This window comes from Nycticebus coucang, chromosome 2, assembly GCF_027406575.1.
Source record: "Nycticebus coucang isolate mNycCou1 chromosome 2, mNycCou1.pri, whole genome shotgun sequence".
In the NCBI taxonomy this organism is placed as follows: domain Eukaryota; kingdom Metazoa; phylum Chordata; class Mammalia; order Primates; family Lorisidae; genus Nycticebus; species Nycticebus coucang.
In genome coordinates, this window is record NC_069781.1 from 14,319,749 (window position 1) to 14,334,962 (window position 15,214).

General features: G+C 38.6%; 1 protein-coding gene across 4 annotated transcripts in view; it reads left to right on the forward strand.

The window, feature by feature from the left end:
• Positions 1-15,214, forward strand: part of RC3H2 (ring finger and CCCH-type domains 2) — a 73,097-nt gene that overhangs the window by 42,672 nt on the left and 15,211 nt on the right. For all 4 annotated transcript variants that reach the window (XM_053563148.1, XM_053563173.1, XM_053563156.1 and 1 more), the window contains 4 exons: positions 3,972-4,280; positions 10,654-10,868; positions 11,826-12,259; positions 13,275-13,445. In XM_053563148.1, the coding sequence (XP_053419123.1) occupies positions 3,972-4,280; positions 10,654-10,868; positions 11,826-12,259; positions 13,275-13,445 (1,129 nt within the window). The remainder of the gene's footprint in view (positions 1-3,971; positions 4,281-10,653; positions 10,869-11,825; positions 12,260-13,274; positions 13,446-15,214) is intronic.

Consider the following 15,214-nt stretch of genomic DNA (forward strand, 5'->3'; position numbering starts at 1 on the left):
ACCTTTTCATTTCCACTAAGGTTTTCTTTCTAAAATATGTGTCTAAGTATGTCTGTCATCTTTAAAATTTTAATTAATTTATCAGTACTTCATAGGATCTGTTTCTTATCTTACCTTCTGTCCCTGTTTCACCTTCTGTATACTTTTTTTGAAGGTACATTCAGTAAATCATTGGCAACTACTGTAGAAGGGTTTTTTTGCGGGGGATATTTTCATTTTTGAGTTTTGTTTTTTTTTTGAGACAGTCTCACTATGTTACTCTTGGTAGAGTGCTGTGACGTCACAGTTCACAGCAACCTCAAACTCTTGGGCTTAAGTGATTCTCTTGCCTCAGCCTCCCAAATAGCTGGGACTACAGGCGTACACCACAGTGCCTGGCTATTTTATTGTTGCAGTTGTCGTTGTTCACCTGGCCCAGGCCAGATTCAAATTTGACATTCTTGGTGTGTGTGTGTCCAGTGCCGTAACCCCTGTGCTACGAGCACTGAACCTTGAGTTTTAGTTTTTGAGACAGGGTCTTGCTCTGTTGCCTGGGTTACAGTGAAGTCGGTATTATTGTAACTTACTGCAACCTCAAACTCCCAGGCTCAAATATAATCCTCCTGCCTCTCAGCCTCCTGAGTAATTAGGACTATAGGCATGTACCACCACCCACCTTATTTTTCTGTTTTTTCAAGAGATGACATCTCATATTGCTCAGGCTTGTTTCAGTCTCCTGACCTCAAATGATTCTCCTCCTTTGACCTCCCTGAGTACCAGGATTACAGGCATGAGCCACTGCATTTGCTGAGTATAATTTTCTTTTCCTTTGCACATGTTGTTCACACTGTATCATGTGCTTTTCTCTGTCTTTTTTATCTGGAGAGCTATTTCTAATCATACTCCAGTATCATTTTCCTTCTATAGACTTCTTAAGGAATTGTTACTTGCTTTTTTTACTGTACTGCCATTGCACTCTGTACCTAGTGGATAGCTAATATGCATGAGGCACTAGTAATTGTGACTGGTAGTTTTAAAATTACAGTATCACAATTATTTACTTATGTGTGTATTTTTATTGAACTTCCTTTATCCTGTGAATTATTCATCTCTATTTCCTGCATTTAGAAAATACCTGATAAACTCAGTATATTTATGTTGAAAGAGCAAATAATCTGCAGTTTTTATTTCTTATTTCCAGCTGGCTTTGTACTTTCTACTACTGTTAAAACAGACAAATGGCTGATACAAGGGATTAGAGAAGTAGATGATATCACTGTCCTCTTGGTTTAAAAAAATACATTCTAGCCCGGCACCTGTAGCTCAGCGGCTAGGGCACCAGCCACATACACTGGAGCTGGTGAGTTCAAACCCAGCCCAGGCCTGCCAAGTCACAATCAAAACTACAACCGAAAAATAGCTGGGCATTGTGGCGGGTGCCTATGGTCCCAGCTACTTGGGAAGATGAGGCAAGAGAATCACTTAAGCATTTGAGGTTGCTATGAGCTGTGACATCATGGCACTCTACTGAGGGTGACAATAGGGAGACTCTGTCTCAAAAAAACAAACAAACAAACAAAAAAACCATGCTACTATCTCTGAGCTTTTACTGGATAGGCTCTCAGTTCAAGTAACACACCAGAAACTCAGGATATGTTTGTTCAGCTTAAATGAATTAATTTTACACATATTTGCTTTCTCTGCTATATACCCCCAGTTAACCAAAATGTAGATATTCATTTTCTCCCTAGAATATTTATTATATCTACATATATAATATTGCATGGAGAATAAATATTACATAAATATTTATGGGGATATATTTTAGAACTAGGATTTTGGGATCACATTCCCAAGAATTACTGCATGCTCAAAGAGTGTCAAAAGCTTGGGATCAGTTAGCTTAACAGATATTTGTAAAAGAGGATTATGTGCTTAAGTACTTCCGTAGATGCTTCTAATGAAGAAAGAGGAATAGTAAACATGTAAATAAGCAAATTCAGTCATTAGGTGGACCATGGCAAGAAATTTTGAATTTTATTCTGGTTGCAACAGGAAACCATTGTAGGGTTTTATTCAAATGAAATAATCAGATTTTAATTTTCTGAAGCATGACAAAAGACCAGTGAAACTGCCATAGTGGTCCAGGTGCGAGACTGGTAGCTTAGTCCTAGGACTATAGGAATGAAAATGAGGAAAGGTTTGGGCGGTGCCTGTGGCTCAAGGAGTAGGGCGCCGGTCCCATGTGGTGGAGGTGGCAGGTTCAAACCTAGCCCCGGCCAAAAACCACAAAAAAAAAAAGAAAATGAGGAAAGGTAGTCATATTTAGAACATACTTTGGAAGTAGAGCAGACGAGAGAGACAGGCTGAATGTGGGCTATAAAGAAGAGAGAGGAATCAAGTCTGACTCTAAGATTTGGAGGCTGCATAACTGAGTGATGTCTTTTACTGAAATGGGAAGTGCTTTCAGGCAGATAATCAGTAGTTCTCTTGGCTGTCTGCGGTTTGAAGCTTATTCTACATTCATGCAGCAGATATTAATTGGATAGCTAGTATGCATGAGGCACTTTATTATGTGCTAAAGATAGGGATGTGCATAGAAAGGCAAAAATCCTTGTCCTTGTAAAGCTTTCATTGAGAATAGTAGAGGAGAGAGACATAAAGCAAATGAATAGGAAGGACAGCATAATATATGGTAGTGATTGATGCTATGAAAAAAAGTAACAAGTAAGGAGATAAGAGAATGATTTAGGAAATGGTGACTATCCTGTCTTTTAGATAGGATAGTCTAGAAAAGGCTCTTGGAGAATATGATGTTTAAGCAGATGTCTGAATAAAATGAAGGTATACCCAAGAATGAAAAGATAATTCCATGAGTGACATCTTTGAAGAAGGCCAATGGGCTTGAGACATGGGCACAGGTGGAGAGATGGGCCTAACATAGGAACAGGAACTTTTTGTTGTTTATTGTGGGAAGATTGTCGTTACAGATGCAAGAAGGTTAGTGGAATTAGTGGTGGAAAGTGTAATTCTCCTCCAATTTCATGTATTTTCTCTGTTAAAGGAGGGAGTATCATCAGCTGTGGATGGGTTGTAGAGAGTAGAATGGGAAAAAGGTGTTAGATTTCAAAATGAACATAATAAAGAAATATATTAATGAATTGGTTTAAAATAGTTTATAATTTTAAAGGTAGTCTAGACAGCATTGATTGCATGATATTGCATGATATTATAATTTCATGATATTGCATGATATTATAATTTTAAAGGTAGTCTAGACAGCATTGATTGCATGATATTTCTCTAGCTATCTTTAGCTGCTTGGGATCAAGTATGGAATTGGGTTGCAGTTTTGATTCTTTTTTTTTTTTTTTTTTTTTTTTTAATAGAAAGCTTCACTAAGTTGCCCAGTAGAGTGCTATGGCATCATAGCTCACAGCAACCTCTACTTCTTTGGGCTCAGGAGATCCTCTTGTCTCAGCCTCCCAAGTAGCTGGGACTATAAGCCACACCCCAATGCCCGGCTATTTTTTTTTCTGTTTTTAGTAGAAATGGGGTCTTACTTTGTTCAGTCTCGAATTCTGAGCTCAGGCAGTCTGCCTACCTCTGTCTCCTAGAGTGCTACCATTACAGGTGTGAGCCATGGCATCTGACCTGGGTTTTTGTCTTTACGAAATTAGTTCTCCAAAAGGGAGTGGGCCAAGGGAATTAAAGGAAAGGATAAATGGCAGGTAGTGGATTGCAGGGTGGATAAGAAGGGAGTGAATACATGAGGGAACTCATGGAATATTTAGAAGATTAGGGAGACCCAGGTGCCATGGCATGTACCTGTAGTCCATGACAGGCTGACCATGGTGACTATATTTTGATTACTTAGCTGAACAAATATTTCAAAGCTGTTTCCTCCTTTAATCTTTTCCTATTCCTTTTTTTTCCCCTTCCGAGTGAGATCTAGTGAAATTTTCACCAGTATGTTCATTTCTTTAAAACAGGTATCGATTAAGGAACAAAAAGATCAATGCCACTGTAAGAACATTTCCTCTTCTAAATAAAGTTGGTGTAAACAACACTGTTACAACCACAGCCGGAAATGTCATTTCTGTCATAGGAAGTACTGAAACAACGGGGAAAACTGTTCCAAGTACAAACGGAATTTCAAATGCAGAAAACAGTGTTTCCCAGCTAATCTCACGTAGTACTGACAGTACCTTAAGAGCCCTGGAGACTGTGAAGAAAGTGGGGAAGGTTGGCACTAATGGTCAGAATGCTACTGGGCCCTCTGCAGATTCTATAACTGAAAAGTAAGTATTAGGCAAAAATGATTAATATGAATTCTGTATCCTTTTTAGTAATACCTGAGTATTTTTATTTACCCTGAGGAATAGCAGTTAATCAGAGTTTTTGTGCAGAATGTGTCAAATTATAGAAACAGCACTAAATACCAAAAAATACAGAGTCTTGCCTCTGTAACTTAATAGCTTTGGAAAGTTGGAAGATCACCTCAACTCAGGGTTTTATTTTCCTCAAGTGTACACTGAAGAAGTTGGACCAGAATTGAATTTTTCCCCACCTTTCTTGAATACTGATTCCATACAGGTGTCGGAAAGAAACTAAGCAGAGACCTGAGCGGATGAGATGCTCAGTCTCTAGACCTATTTCATTCAGAGCACTTCTGCTTTATGTATAGTCTGTAAGTCTGTACGGTAGTTAAAAGGAGACTCTTCAGAGCAAAACTCTCACAGCTCAAGTTCTGGCTCATTGTTTCTTAGCTGTTTGATCTTAGTCCAGTTACTTAAAGTTTATGAGTTTATCCATCCATAAAATTAGAATTATATGTTGGCTATGAGAATTAAATGAATTAGCACTGCAATATGCTTTGAACAATGCCTGCCAGATAGTAAGCACTCGGTAAACATTTCTTTTGTTATTATCATTATCACTGTTGCTGTTCTTACTGGATGCCAGCATAAGATTTCATCTAGCAAAGGATTTTGGTGCCTTAAGAAAAAAGTTTTAAAACTTTCAGACGGGCTCGGTGCCTGTAGTTCAGTGGTTAGGACGCCAGCCACATACACTGGGGATGGTGGGTTTGAAACTGGCTCTGGCCTGCTAAACAACAATGACAACTACAACAAAAAAATAGCCAAGTGTTGTGGCAGGCACCTGTAGTCCCAGCTACTTGGGAGGCTGGGGTGAGAGAATCGCTTAAGCCCAAGCATTTAAGGTTGCTGTGAGCTGTGACACTACGGCACTCTGCTGAGGGCAACATAGTGAGACACTGTCTCAAAAAAAAAAAAAAAAAAAAAGTCAGATGATCTGAACAGCTATCTCATGTTTTAGTATTTTCTTTTGTAGGTTAAAAGCTGATCTAAAGTGTGTTAAAATTTCTTTGCCTAATCAGTGTAACCTGGCTTATTGTACCCTCAATAAATCCCCAACAATAAAAAAAAAAAAAAAGACTGAACATGAACCCAGAAAAAAAAACAAAAAAACTCTACCAAAAAAAAAAGTGTCAATATCACGTGAAATTAACAATACATGTAACACAAAATTAACAATAAATCCTTGAAATCGTCAAAAAAAAAAAAAAAAAAAAGAATGTTTTGTAGTTTTCGGTTTTCAATTCTTACTCTTTTAAGTTGAATTTATTCCTAAGAATTTGATGCTATTATAAACAGATTATTATAATCAGAATTATTCTCTTAAAAAAAAAAATTTCTTTGCCTATACATGGTTTGTCACTATTACATGCCTGTTAGGATAAAAGCATTATGGTAGGCATATAGTAAACTGGTAGTGATTTCATGTAATAAATAGAGTAGATAAGCAGTAATATTTGCTACTTCTGCAGTCAGCATATGATGGAGGAAATTATTTATTAAAGACCCTTATCTTCCTTGGGAGAGATTTTAGAAAAGATGTAACAGAGAACATAGTCTAGTGAGCACGTGTTGTTCATGTGCTTATTCTAGACGTCTGCTTTTTGCACTGTTCGAAATACATGAGATATACAAGATATTTCTGCCTTTAAAGAATTTATGATGATATAAGTTACAGAGACAGCATTCACAAAATGAAGCAATATTGGAGTTAGATTAAAGGACAGGGAAATTTTATATTGCTGGGGGAAATACAGGAGATTTCAGAAAAGAAAACAGCATAACACAGATTAAGTTTATTGGTAATTATATGGAATATTAGGGAGACCAGCCTTTTAGATATAAAAGTTTTATGTTAGGGACTGGCATAAATAAGATAGACAGTCTGGCACCAGATTTTGGAGACCTTTTATTATAGATGTTTAGAAAATGAGCTCTTGAAGGGTATTGGCAAGGATGTTGTGGGTTTTTTGTTTTGTTTTGTTTTTTTGAGATAGATTCTCACTTTGTTTCCCTTGGTAGACTATTATGGTATCTTAGTTCACAGCAACCTCAAACTCTTGGGCTCAAGTGATTCTCTTGCCTCAGCCTCCCAAGTAGCTGGGACTACAGGCACCCACCACAGTGCCTGGCTATTTTTAGAGACAGGGTCTTGCACTAGCTCAGACTGGTCTCAAACTCATGGTGTTAGGCGATCCATCCACCTTGGCTTCCCAGAGTGCTAGGATTACAGGTTTGAGCCACCATGCCCCCAGCATTGGCAAGGATGTTGTAAAACATTTTTATGTACACATAATGGAATATTATTCAGCCATAAAAAAGAATGAAGTACTATTACATTCTGCAATATAGATGAACCTTGGGTGAAAGAAGGTAGGCAGAAAGCCACATGCTGTATGATTCCACTTACATGAAATGTTCAGAACAGGCAAATCCATAGAGACAAAGTAGATTAATGTTTTTTTTTGGACAGAGTCTCACTTTGCCACCCTTGCAGAGTGCTCTGGAGTCACAGCTCACAGCAACCTCAAACTCTTGGGCTCAAGTGAGTCTCTTGCCTTAGTCTTCTGAGTAGCTGCAACTGTAGGCCACAATGCCCAGCTATTTTTAGAGATGGGGTCTCCCTCTTACTCAGGCTGGTCTTGAACTCCTGAGCTCAGGCAGTCCATCCACCTCAGCCTCCCAGAGTGCTTGGATTGCAGATGTGAGCCACTATTCCCAGTCCAATTAATGGTTTCTAGGGGCTTGGGGTGGGGGGGCAGGAATGGAGAACATAAGGCTTAAAAAAAAAAGGTGATGGCCAGTTTACTCAGGTTATCTTGTAGACACTGGAGGAGCCAATGATTACTTTTTCAAGAAGGAAGGGCCTGAGAGGACCTTTTCTTTCTTTCTTTCTTTTTTTTGAGACCAGTCTCTCAAGCTGTCGCCCTGGGTAGAGTGCTGTGGCATCATTGCTCACAGCAAGCTCCAACTTTTAGTCTCAAGTGATCCTCTTGCCTCAGTTTTTTTTCTAATTTTAGTAGAGATGGGGTATTGCTTTTGCTTAGGCTGGTCTCGAACTCATGAGCTCAAGCAATCCACCTGCCTTGGCTTCCCAGATTGCTAGGATTACAGATATGAGCCACTGCACCCAGCCGAGATCTATTTTTTGAAAAAAAATTTATCTTTACATATTATGGGTGTTAGAGACCTATATTTTAGAAAGACTGGTAGCATGGAGGGGCCCGTGGATCTCTGTCCTTTTCTCAGTCTGCTCTTTGGAACCTACCATTCATTCTTTTTCTCACAGTTCTTAGACAAAATGCCCAGGTGCTTGTTGTCTTCCATTCTCAAAGGACAAATCTCAAATATCCTTAAGGTTGCTCTGTTAAGCAAAATTTGAAGTTTTGATTGAGAGTCTCTTAAAAGAGAGAAGTCAGGAGAAGTAAAACCTTAACCAAGAAAGGTACAGTGACAAGTAGCGATACACACTGGACTCTTAGTATCTGGGCAGCTAAAGGCTTGGGCTTAAAATTCTGGACCTTGCATTTGTAAAAGCCAATTACTTCTGTTTTTTTCTTTTTTTTTTTTTTTCCTTTTTAAAGAGATGGGTTCTTGCTATGTTGCCAAGGCTGGCCTTAAACTTCTGGGCTCAAATGATCAGTCACCATCAGCCTCCCCAGGAACTGGGACTATAGGTAGACACCATGGCACTTAGCTCTCCCTAATCTTTTTAAATATTCCATAGGCTTCCCCAAGTATTCACTCCTTTCTTACCCACCCTGCAGTCCACTATCTACTATTAAACCCTCCCTTTGAGTCCGTTGGCCTACCCCTCGTGTAGCTAATGAAAATGAGCTGGGCTGGGTGTTCTGGCTCATGCCCATAATCCCAGCACTTTGAGAGGTTGGGGCGGGATAATAGCTTGAGGCCAGGAGTAGGAGACCAGCCTAGTCGACATGGTAAGACCCTATCTATACAAAAAACATTTTTTAAAACATTAGCCAGATGTGGTGGCATATGCCTATAGTCAGTCCTAGCTACCTAGGAGACTGAGGTAGAAGGATCTCTTGAGCCCAGTAACTGAGGTTGCAGTAAGTTGTAATCACATCACTGCACTCCAGCATAGGCAACAGAATAAGACCCTGTCAAAAAGAAAATGAGTCTTCCAGTATACTTTGAGAGATAGATATGTAAGCAGATATAATACACTCTGATTGGTCCTGTAATGAAGTCCTGTTACAAGTGTTATTGGAAGATAGAAGGGAGAACTGATTCTACAGGGAGGTACTGTGACAGGCTTCTTAGAGGTGAATTGATGACATTTGAGCTAGTTCTGAAAGTATGGATAGTAAGGAAGAAAGCCTCCTAAATAGAGGAAGCAGGTCAGGCAAAAGCATGGAGGTATGAGAGAGGCTGCTGGGGCGGAGAGCCTAGAGAATCCTGAAAGCTGTCTGGGATATTTGTAGTAATGTAGCTGTCTGACTAGAATATGACTGAAAACTTAGTTTTTCCCAGACTTTTTCAAAAAAGTCTGAATTCTTGGGATAGCCCCATAAGGCTATGAGTATTTACTTTGTTTTGGATTTTGATGCCATTTTGTTGATAAGTCTAAGAATGTGACATTTTAGAATACTAATCCAAGCTGGGCACAGTTGCTCATGCCTGTGATCCCCAGCACTCTGGGAGGCCGAGGTGGGTGAATCACCTGAGACCAGCCTGAGCTAAAGCAAGACCTCACCTCTACCAAAATAGAACACTAATCTAAATTTTATGGTATGTAACATTTCGACATGGAAGAACTAGATAAGCTATATAAAGTACTTAGCATAGTGACTGGAATATACTCAATAACTGCTGTGTAAGTTTTAGTTAGTCTTTAAGGAAATCCTAATCATTTCCTTATTGCATTTGTTTAACTTATGTAAAGAATAAATAATTGCCCTAAAATATCTTTAAATTCTAAGCTAATATATTTGTACCTATTATTATTTCCCATAATTGCTTATTTTCTGCATTTTAATAATCATTTTTTAGACTAATTTGTGCTAGTTTTAAAGGCAACCCATTCATTGTATATGTACTTTAGCTTTAACAGGGCTTTTCTAGTTTAAGGAAAACCCCTCTAATCTGGTTGGGAGGCAGTGTATTGAATTTCTGCATAATTAATAAGGTCATTTTCTTGTGTCACCACATATCTATCAAAGTCTGACTTCTTAAAGGAGATAAGAAAGTCTTAGTAAGAAAACTCCCCTAGAGCTGATTACTTGGGGACTCAATCAAGAAAAATTTTTTTGTGTTCAAAATAATAATAGACCAGGCATGGTGGCTCATGCCTATGATCCTAGCACTCTGGGAGGCCGAAACAGGTGGATTGCTTGAGCTCAGGAGTTCAAGACCAGCCTGAGCAAAAGCAAGACCTCATCTCTACTAAAAGTACCAAGAACTAGCCAAGTGTCATGGCCAGTGCCTATAGTCCCAGCTGTTGGGGAGCCTGAGGCAAGAGTTTGAGGTTGCTGTGAGCTATGACTCTATCTCAAATAGTAATAATGATACCAATAATAATAAAAGATTTTTGTATTTTCTATCAATTTAATGTTTAATGAGTTACCATTTCATTAGCATTTCATTCACATAGCAGATATTTACTGAGTGCCTTCTCTGCCAGGAACTGTTTTAGGTGTAGGGCTATAGGAGTTAACAAATAGACAAAAATGACCTTCCCTCAGGAATTTGTGTTTCAGCTAATCTAACTCTTTCTTAACCATGTCTATCTTCTTTTCCCAAAGGATTATACTGTGGACTATATTGTTTTTTGTTGGGAACTTATTGAAAAGAATTTTTTTCTAATTTCCACTAGGAAAAATCTTTGTTTAAAGCTTGAGTACTGGGAGGCCTAAGCAAAAGAATCACTTGAGCTCAGGAGTTTGATACCATCCTGAACAAGAGCCAGATTCTGTCTCTATTAAAAATAGAAAAATGAGCCAGGTATATTAGTGCGTACCTGTAGTCCCAGCTACTGAGGAGGCTGAGGAAAGAGAGGATTGTTTGAGCCTGGGAGTTTGAGGTTGCACTGAGCTGTGATGACAGAACGAGACCATGTCTCAGCAACCATAACAGCATGGGTTAAAGGGACTGATGAGTCATACTAATGCCTGGGAATTGTTTTCATTCCCAGTTGTCTCTACCAGAATGTGAGATCTGTTGCCATGATCATTTTCTCTTTGTGATTTCAGTATATATATGATTTTATGAAAACTACCTTTTGAGGAAGTCACTTGGTTATTTTTTGTTCTTTGTTAAATACTTTCTGCAGTAAAATTGGTTCTCCACCCAAGACTCCTGTAAGTAATGTATCGGCTACCTCATCTGGACCCTCTAATGTTGGAACAGAGCTGAATTCTGTGCCTCAAAAATCCAGCCCATTTCTAACTAGAGTACCAGTATATCCTCAGCATTCTGAAAACATTCAGTATTTTCAAGATCCAAGGACTCAGATACCCTTTGAAGTCCCGCAGTATCCACAGACAGGTAAGTAATTTTAGACAATTGTTAAGAAAAAAAAGTAACCAGGGCACAGTGGCTCATGCCTGTAATCCTAGCACTCTGGGAGGCCGAGGCAGGTAGATTGCTTGAGCTCAGGAGTTCGAGACCAGCCTAAGCAAGAGGGAGACCCCATCTCTAAAAATATCTGGGTGTCATAGTAGGCGCCTGTAGTCCCAGCTACTCGGGAGGCTGAGGCAAGAGACTCACTTGAGCCCAAGAGTTTGGGGTTGCTGTGAGCTGTGATGTTACAGCACTCTACCGAGGGCAACAAAGTGAGACTGTCTCAAAAAAAAAAAAAAAAAAAAGAAATAATAACATGTTTTTCCCTTAGATAAATGAGTGAATCATTTATATCTGTCTAGAATGTCTATATTAAAAAATTAATCCTTTGAATTACATGACCCAAATGTTTTCTTCCTACCCTAAGAGTCTGTGGTTCCAGTTACTAATAGTTTTAATACTATCAATCCTATGAATCAAATATAGGATTAATGAATGAGCTTCAGGGAGCACTTTAAATTCCCTGAAATGGTACGAAAATTGTTTTGTTTATGTATGTTATGTACAATTTTGGAATGACAATGAACAGCTGAAATAGATTTTGAAAGATGCCTTTAACCTCTGCTGCCCAAAACAAGAATCAATCATGTAACTGATTATTTAATCCAAAACCTGTGGCATTAGATGCCCTAGAAGGACATTTACCAGCCATCTGTTGATAGCTCTGTCATGTGTTTTTAAAGAGCTTTTAGCAAAGTGTTGACCGTTAATGATTTTCATATAGTAATATCTTGAAAATACATAGATGCTTTATAAAGGTAACTGAGGTAAAGTTCATAGCTTAATAATTTCCCACTTTAAAGGCTGCTTTAGACTTAAACCATTATAAAATGTTGGATTTTACTACAATTACATTAAATATTCCTTTTTCCAATTTTCAAGGATACTACCCACCACCTCCAACGGTACCAGCTGGTGTGGCTCCTTGTGTTCCTCGCTTTGTGAGGTCCAATAATGTTCCAGAGTCCTCCCTCCCACCTGCTTCCATGCCATATGCCGATCATTACAGTACATTTTCCCCTCGAGATCGAATGAATTCTTCTCCTTACCAGCCTCCTCCTCCGCAGCCGTATGGACCAGTTCCTCCAGTACCTTCTGGGATGTATGCTCCTGTTTACGATAGCCGGCGCATCTGGCGCCCACCGATGTACCAACGAGATGACATTATTAGAAGCAATTCCTTACCTCCAATGGATGTGATGCACTCGTCTGTCTATCAGACATCTTTGCGGGAAAGATACAACTCATTAGATGGGTATTATTCAGTGGCTTGCCAGCCACCAAGTGAGCCAAGGACAACTGTGCCTTTACCAAGGGTAAGTGATGATGGAAATAGGAATACTACTATCATGTAGTAGGTCGGAGTCCATTGTCTGGAGTTAAACCACCCAAGTATACATTCTGGCTCCTCTACTTAAAATTATGTGACCTACAGAAGGTATTTGATCTCCCTGTGCTGCAGTTTTTCATCTACCCTGTTTCCCCGAAAATAAGACATCCTCCGAAAATAAGACATCCTCCGAAAATAAGACCTACATACAGGAAAGATAAGACGTCCCCTGAAAATAGGACCTAGCACATCTTTGGGAGCACACCTTAAAATAAGACACTGTCTGGGTGGCGCCTGTGGCTCAGTGAGTAGGGCACTGACCCCATATACCGAGGGTGGCGGGTTCAAACCCAACCCCGGCTGAACTGCAACCAAAAAATAGCCAGGTGTTGTGGCGGGCGCCTGTAGTTCTAGCTGCTCGGGAGGCTGAGGCAGGAGAATCGCTGAAGCCCAAGAGCTAGAGGTTGCTGTGAGTCCTATGACATCATGGCACTCTACTGAAGGCAGTAAAGTGAGACTGTCTCTACAAAAAAAAAAAAAAAAAGACACTGTCTTATTTTCGGGGAAACAGGGTATTTGGTGGAAATAACAGTAATACCTATCTTAAGGCTGTTGTGAGAATTAAATCAGAAAAACAAAATTCTTAGAACTGATCCTGATACATATGAAAGCTCAATAAATGTCATGTTTGGATAGAAAACTTTTGGCAAGGTAAAAAGAAATCTCAAAATTACAAGGACAAGGCCTCTTTTCAGTATCTCCACAATATATACAAATGACTTTTCTAAACCAGAAAAGTGAGTGTTAGGATTTTGCTTTTAACATCAGTTGAATAAACATTAACCTTTCTGTTTAAGTGTGTGGAGAACAGACTAAGTGACTTTTCCTCCTGTATTTTTTTATCCCAACAATATTATAAACTGTTTACATTATTTTCACAGAGCATAAATGTATTCACTACTCCCTAGATGATTAAGATTGTTTCTTTTATCCCCCATTAGGAACCTTGTGGTCATTTGAAGACCAGTTGCGAGGAGCAAATAAGAAGAAAGCCAGATCAGTGGGCACAGTACCACACTCAGAAAGCACCTCTTGTCTCTTCAACTCTTCCTGTGGCAACACAGTCACCAACACCACCTTCTCCTCTTTTCAGTGTAGACTTTCGCACGGATGTAAGAAAGGTTTTAATCACTTGATGTTTCAGGAGTAGTTAAAACAGCTGACTTCAAATTTCTCATTCAAACCAGGTTTAGCTATTTTGGATATTTTGCAGTGGTTTGGTGTGCACTTGAGGTTAGTTCAATAAACACTGACTCTGTACTCATTATTGCTAGATGTTGTGAGACTGAAGACTATTATCTACCTGTCTATCTACCTGAACTGAAGACAGTTCTTTATCAACCAAGAATTCAAAATCTTTCCAGCAGTATGGTTATTTTTATCGTTTTTATTAATAATAAGCTTAATATCTACCATTTATTGAGCACCATTCATGCCAGGCATTGTACTCAGTATTTACATAAAGCTGTTTTATTTAATTCTCACAAAAACTTTAGAGGACAGGTATTATTCATATTTTGTAGGTTAAGAACCCTACTCAGAGAAATTAAGTCATTAGCCAAGAGCATTCTCCTATAAGCAGCTGGGATTTGAATCTTGGGCTATCTGAGGCATTTCTTCCCAAGAGGTACAGAATGCCTACTGTATTATTCATGCTGTTTACATCACTGCTAATGATTGTTCTTAGCATTACAAAACAAGTTTTTGTACCAGGATGATTTTAATTTAAAGTGGTATTTTTAGTTCTGTTATATTTAGAGAAAACCATTAATTTCTTTTTAAAGTTTCTTCTAATTTATTCTGTACCCCAGAGGATCTGATGTAAAAAAATTTTTTTAATCTTTTTATTATGAACAATTTCAAACATACTCTAGGCACAGCGGCTTATGCCTGTAATCCCAGCAACTCAAAAGGTATCTGACACGGGAGGATTGCTTAAGGCCAGGAGTTCCAGCAGTCTGAGCAACATAGTGAGACCCTGTCTCTAAAAATGAAATTTCAAACTGGGTGGTGCCTGTGGCTCAAAGGAGTAGGGCACTGGCCCCATATGCCTGAGGTGGTGGGTTCAAACCCAGCCCCAGCCAGAAACTGCAAAAAAAAAAGAAACTTCAAACTTTACAAATGTATCAAGAATAGTATTGCCAGCCTTCACAATTATTGACACACCCAATCTTGTTTTATTTGTACTCTGTCTTCTGGCTGGTTAATTTTGAGGTAATTCTAAGTGTTCTGATGTTTAATCCATAAATATTTTAATAAAGTATTGAATTTTTGAACTAGATCCAAATTTGTCTCATCAAACTTACATTTCTTTAAAGCAGGTAAACATCTTGACAACAGTGACGGAGCTGCCACTTATTTGATAGAAAAGTGCTTTTTCATTTTTTATATAATGTTTTAGGAAATGAGATTCAGATTTGCTATCAGCTTGCAGTTTGTCTTGGGGCAAGTAATTTAACCTAATTTTGGCCTTGAGTTTTCTAATCTGAATAATTTGTAAACTAGAGTTAATGATTCTTACGACTTTAGTATTCTGGTCCTATGGTATTCCTTACTTAGAGTTCCTTTACAATATATTCACTTCCCCTTATAGTTCTAGACCCTTTGAATTCCTTTTGCTCTTTATTTAATAGTACATGGTTTATTAGTTATATTCCCATATTTGCATGTTTTTCTTTTCTCAAGGAAATTATAATCGTCTCTGGGGAATGGAATGTGATCTGTGTCTCTTCACGTAGCTATGTATTTGTTTTCTTTTGCTTTTTTTTCCTTCCTTTTTTAGAGCATCCATACCGTGTTAGTAATATGCTATAAATATTTGTTCATTGCTTTTGATAGTATCAGTCAAGTGTCCCTTATGAGCACTTAAAGGAAAAAGTGA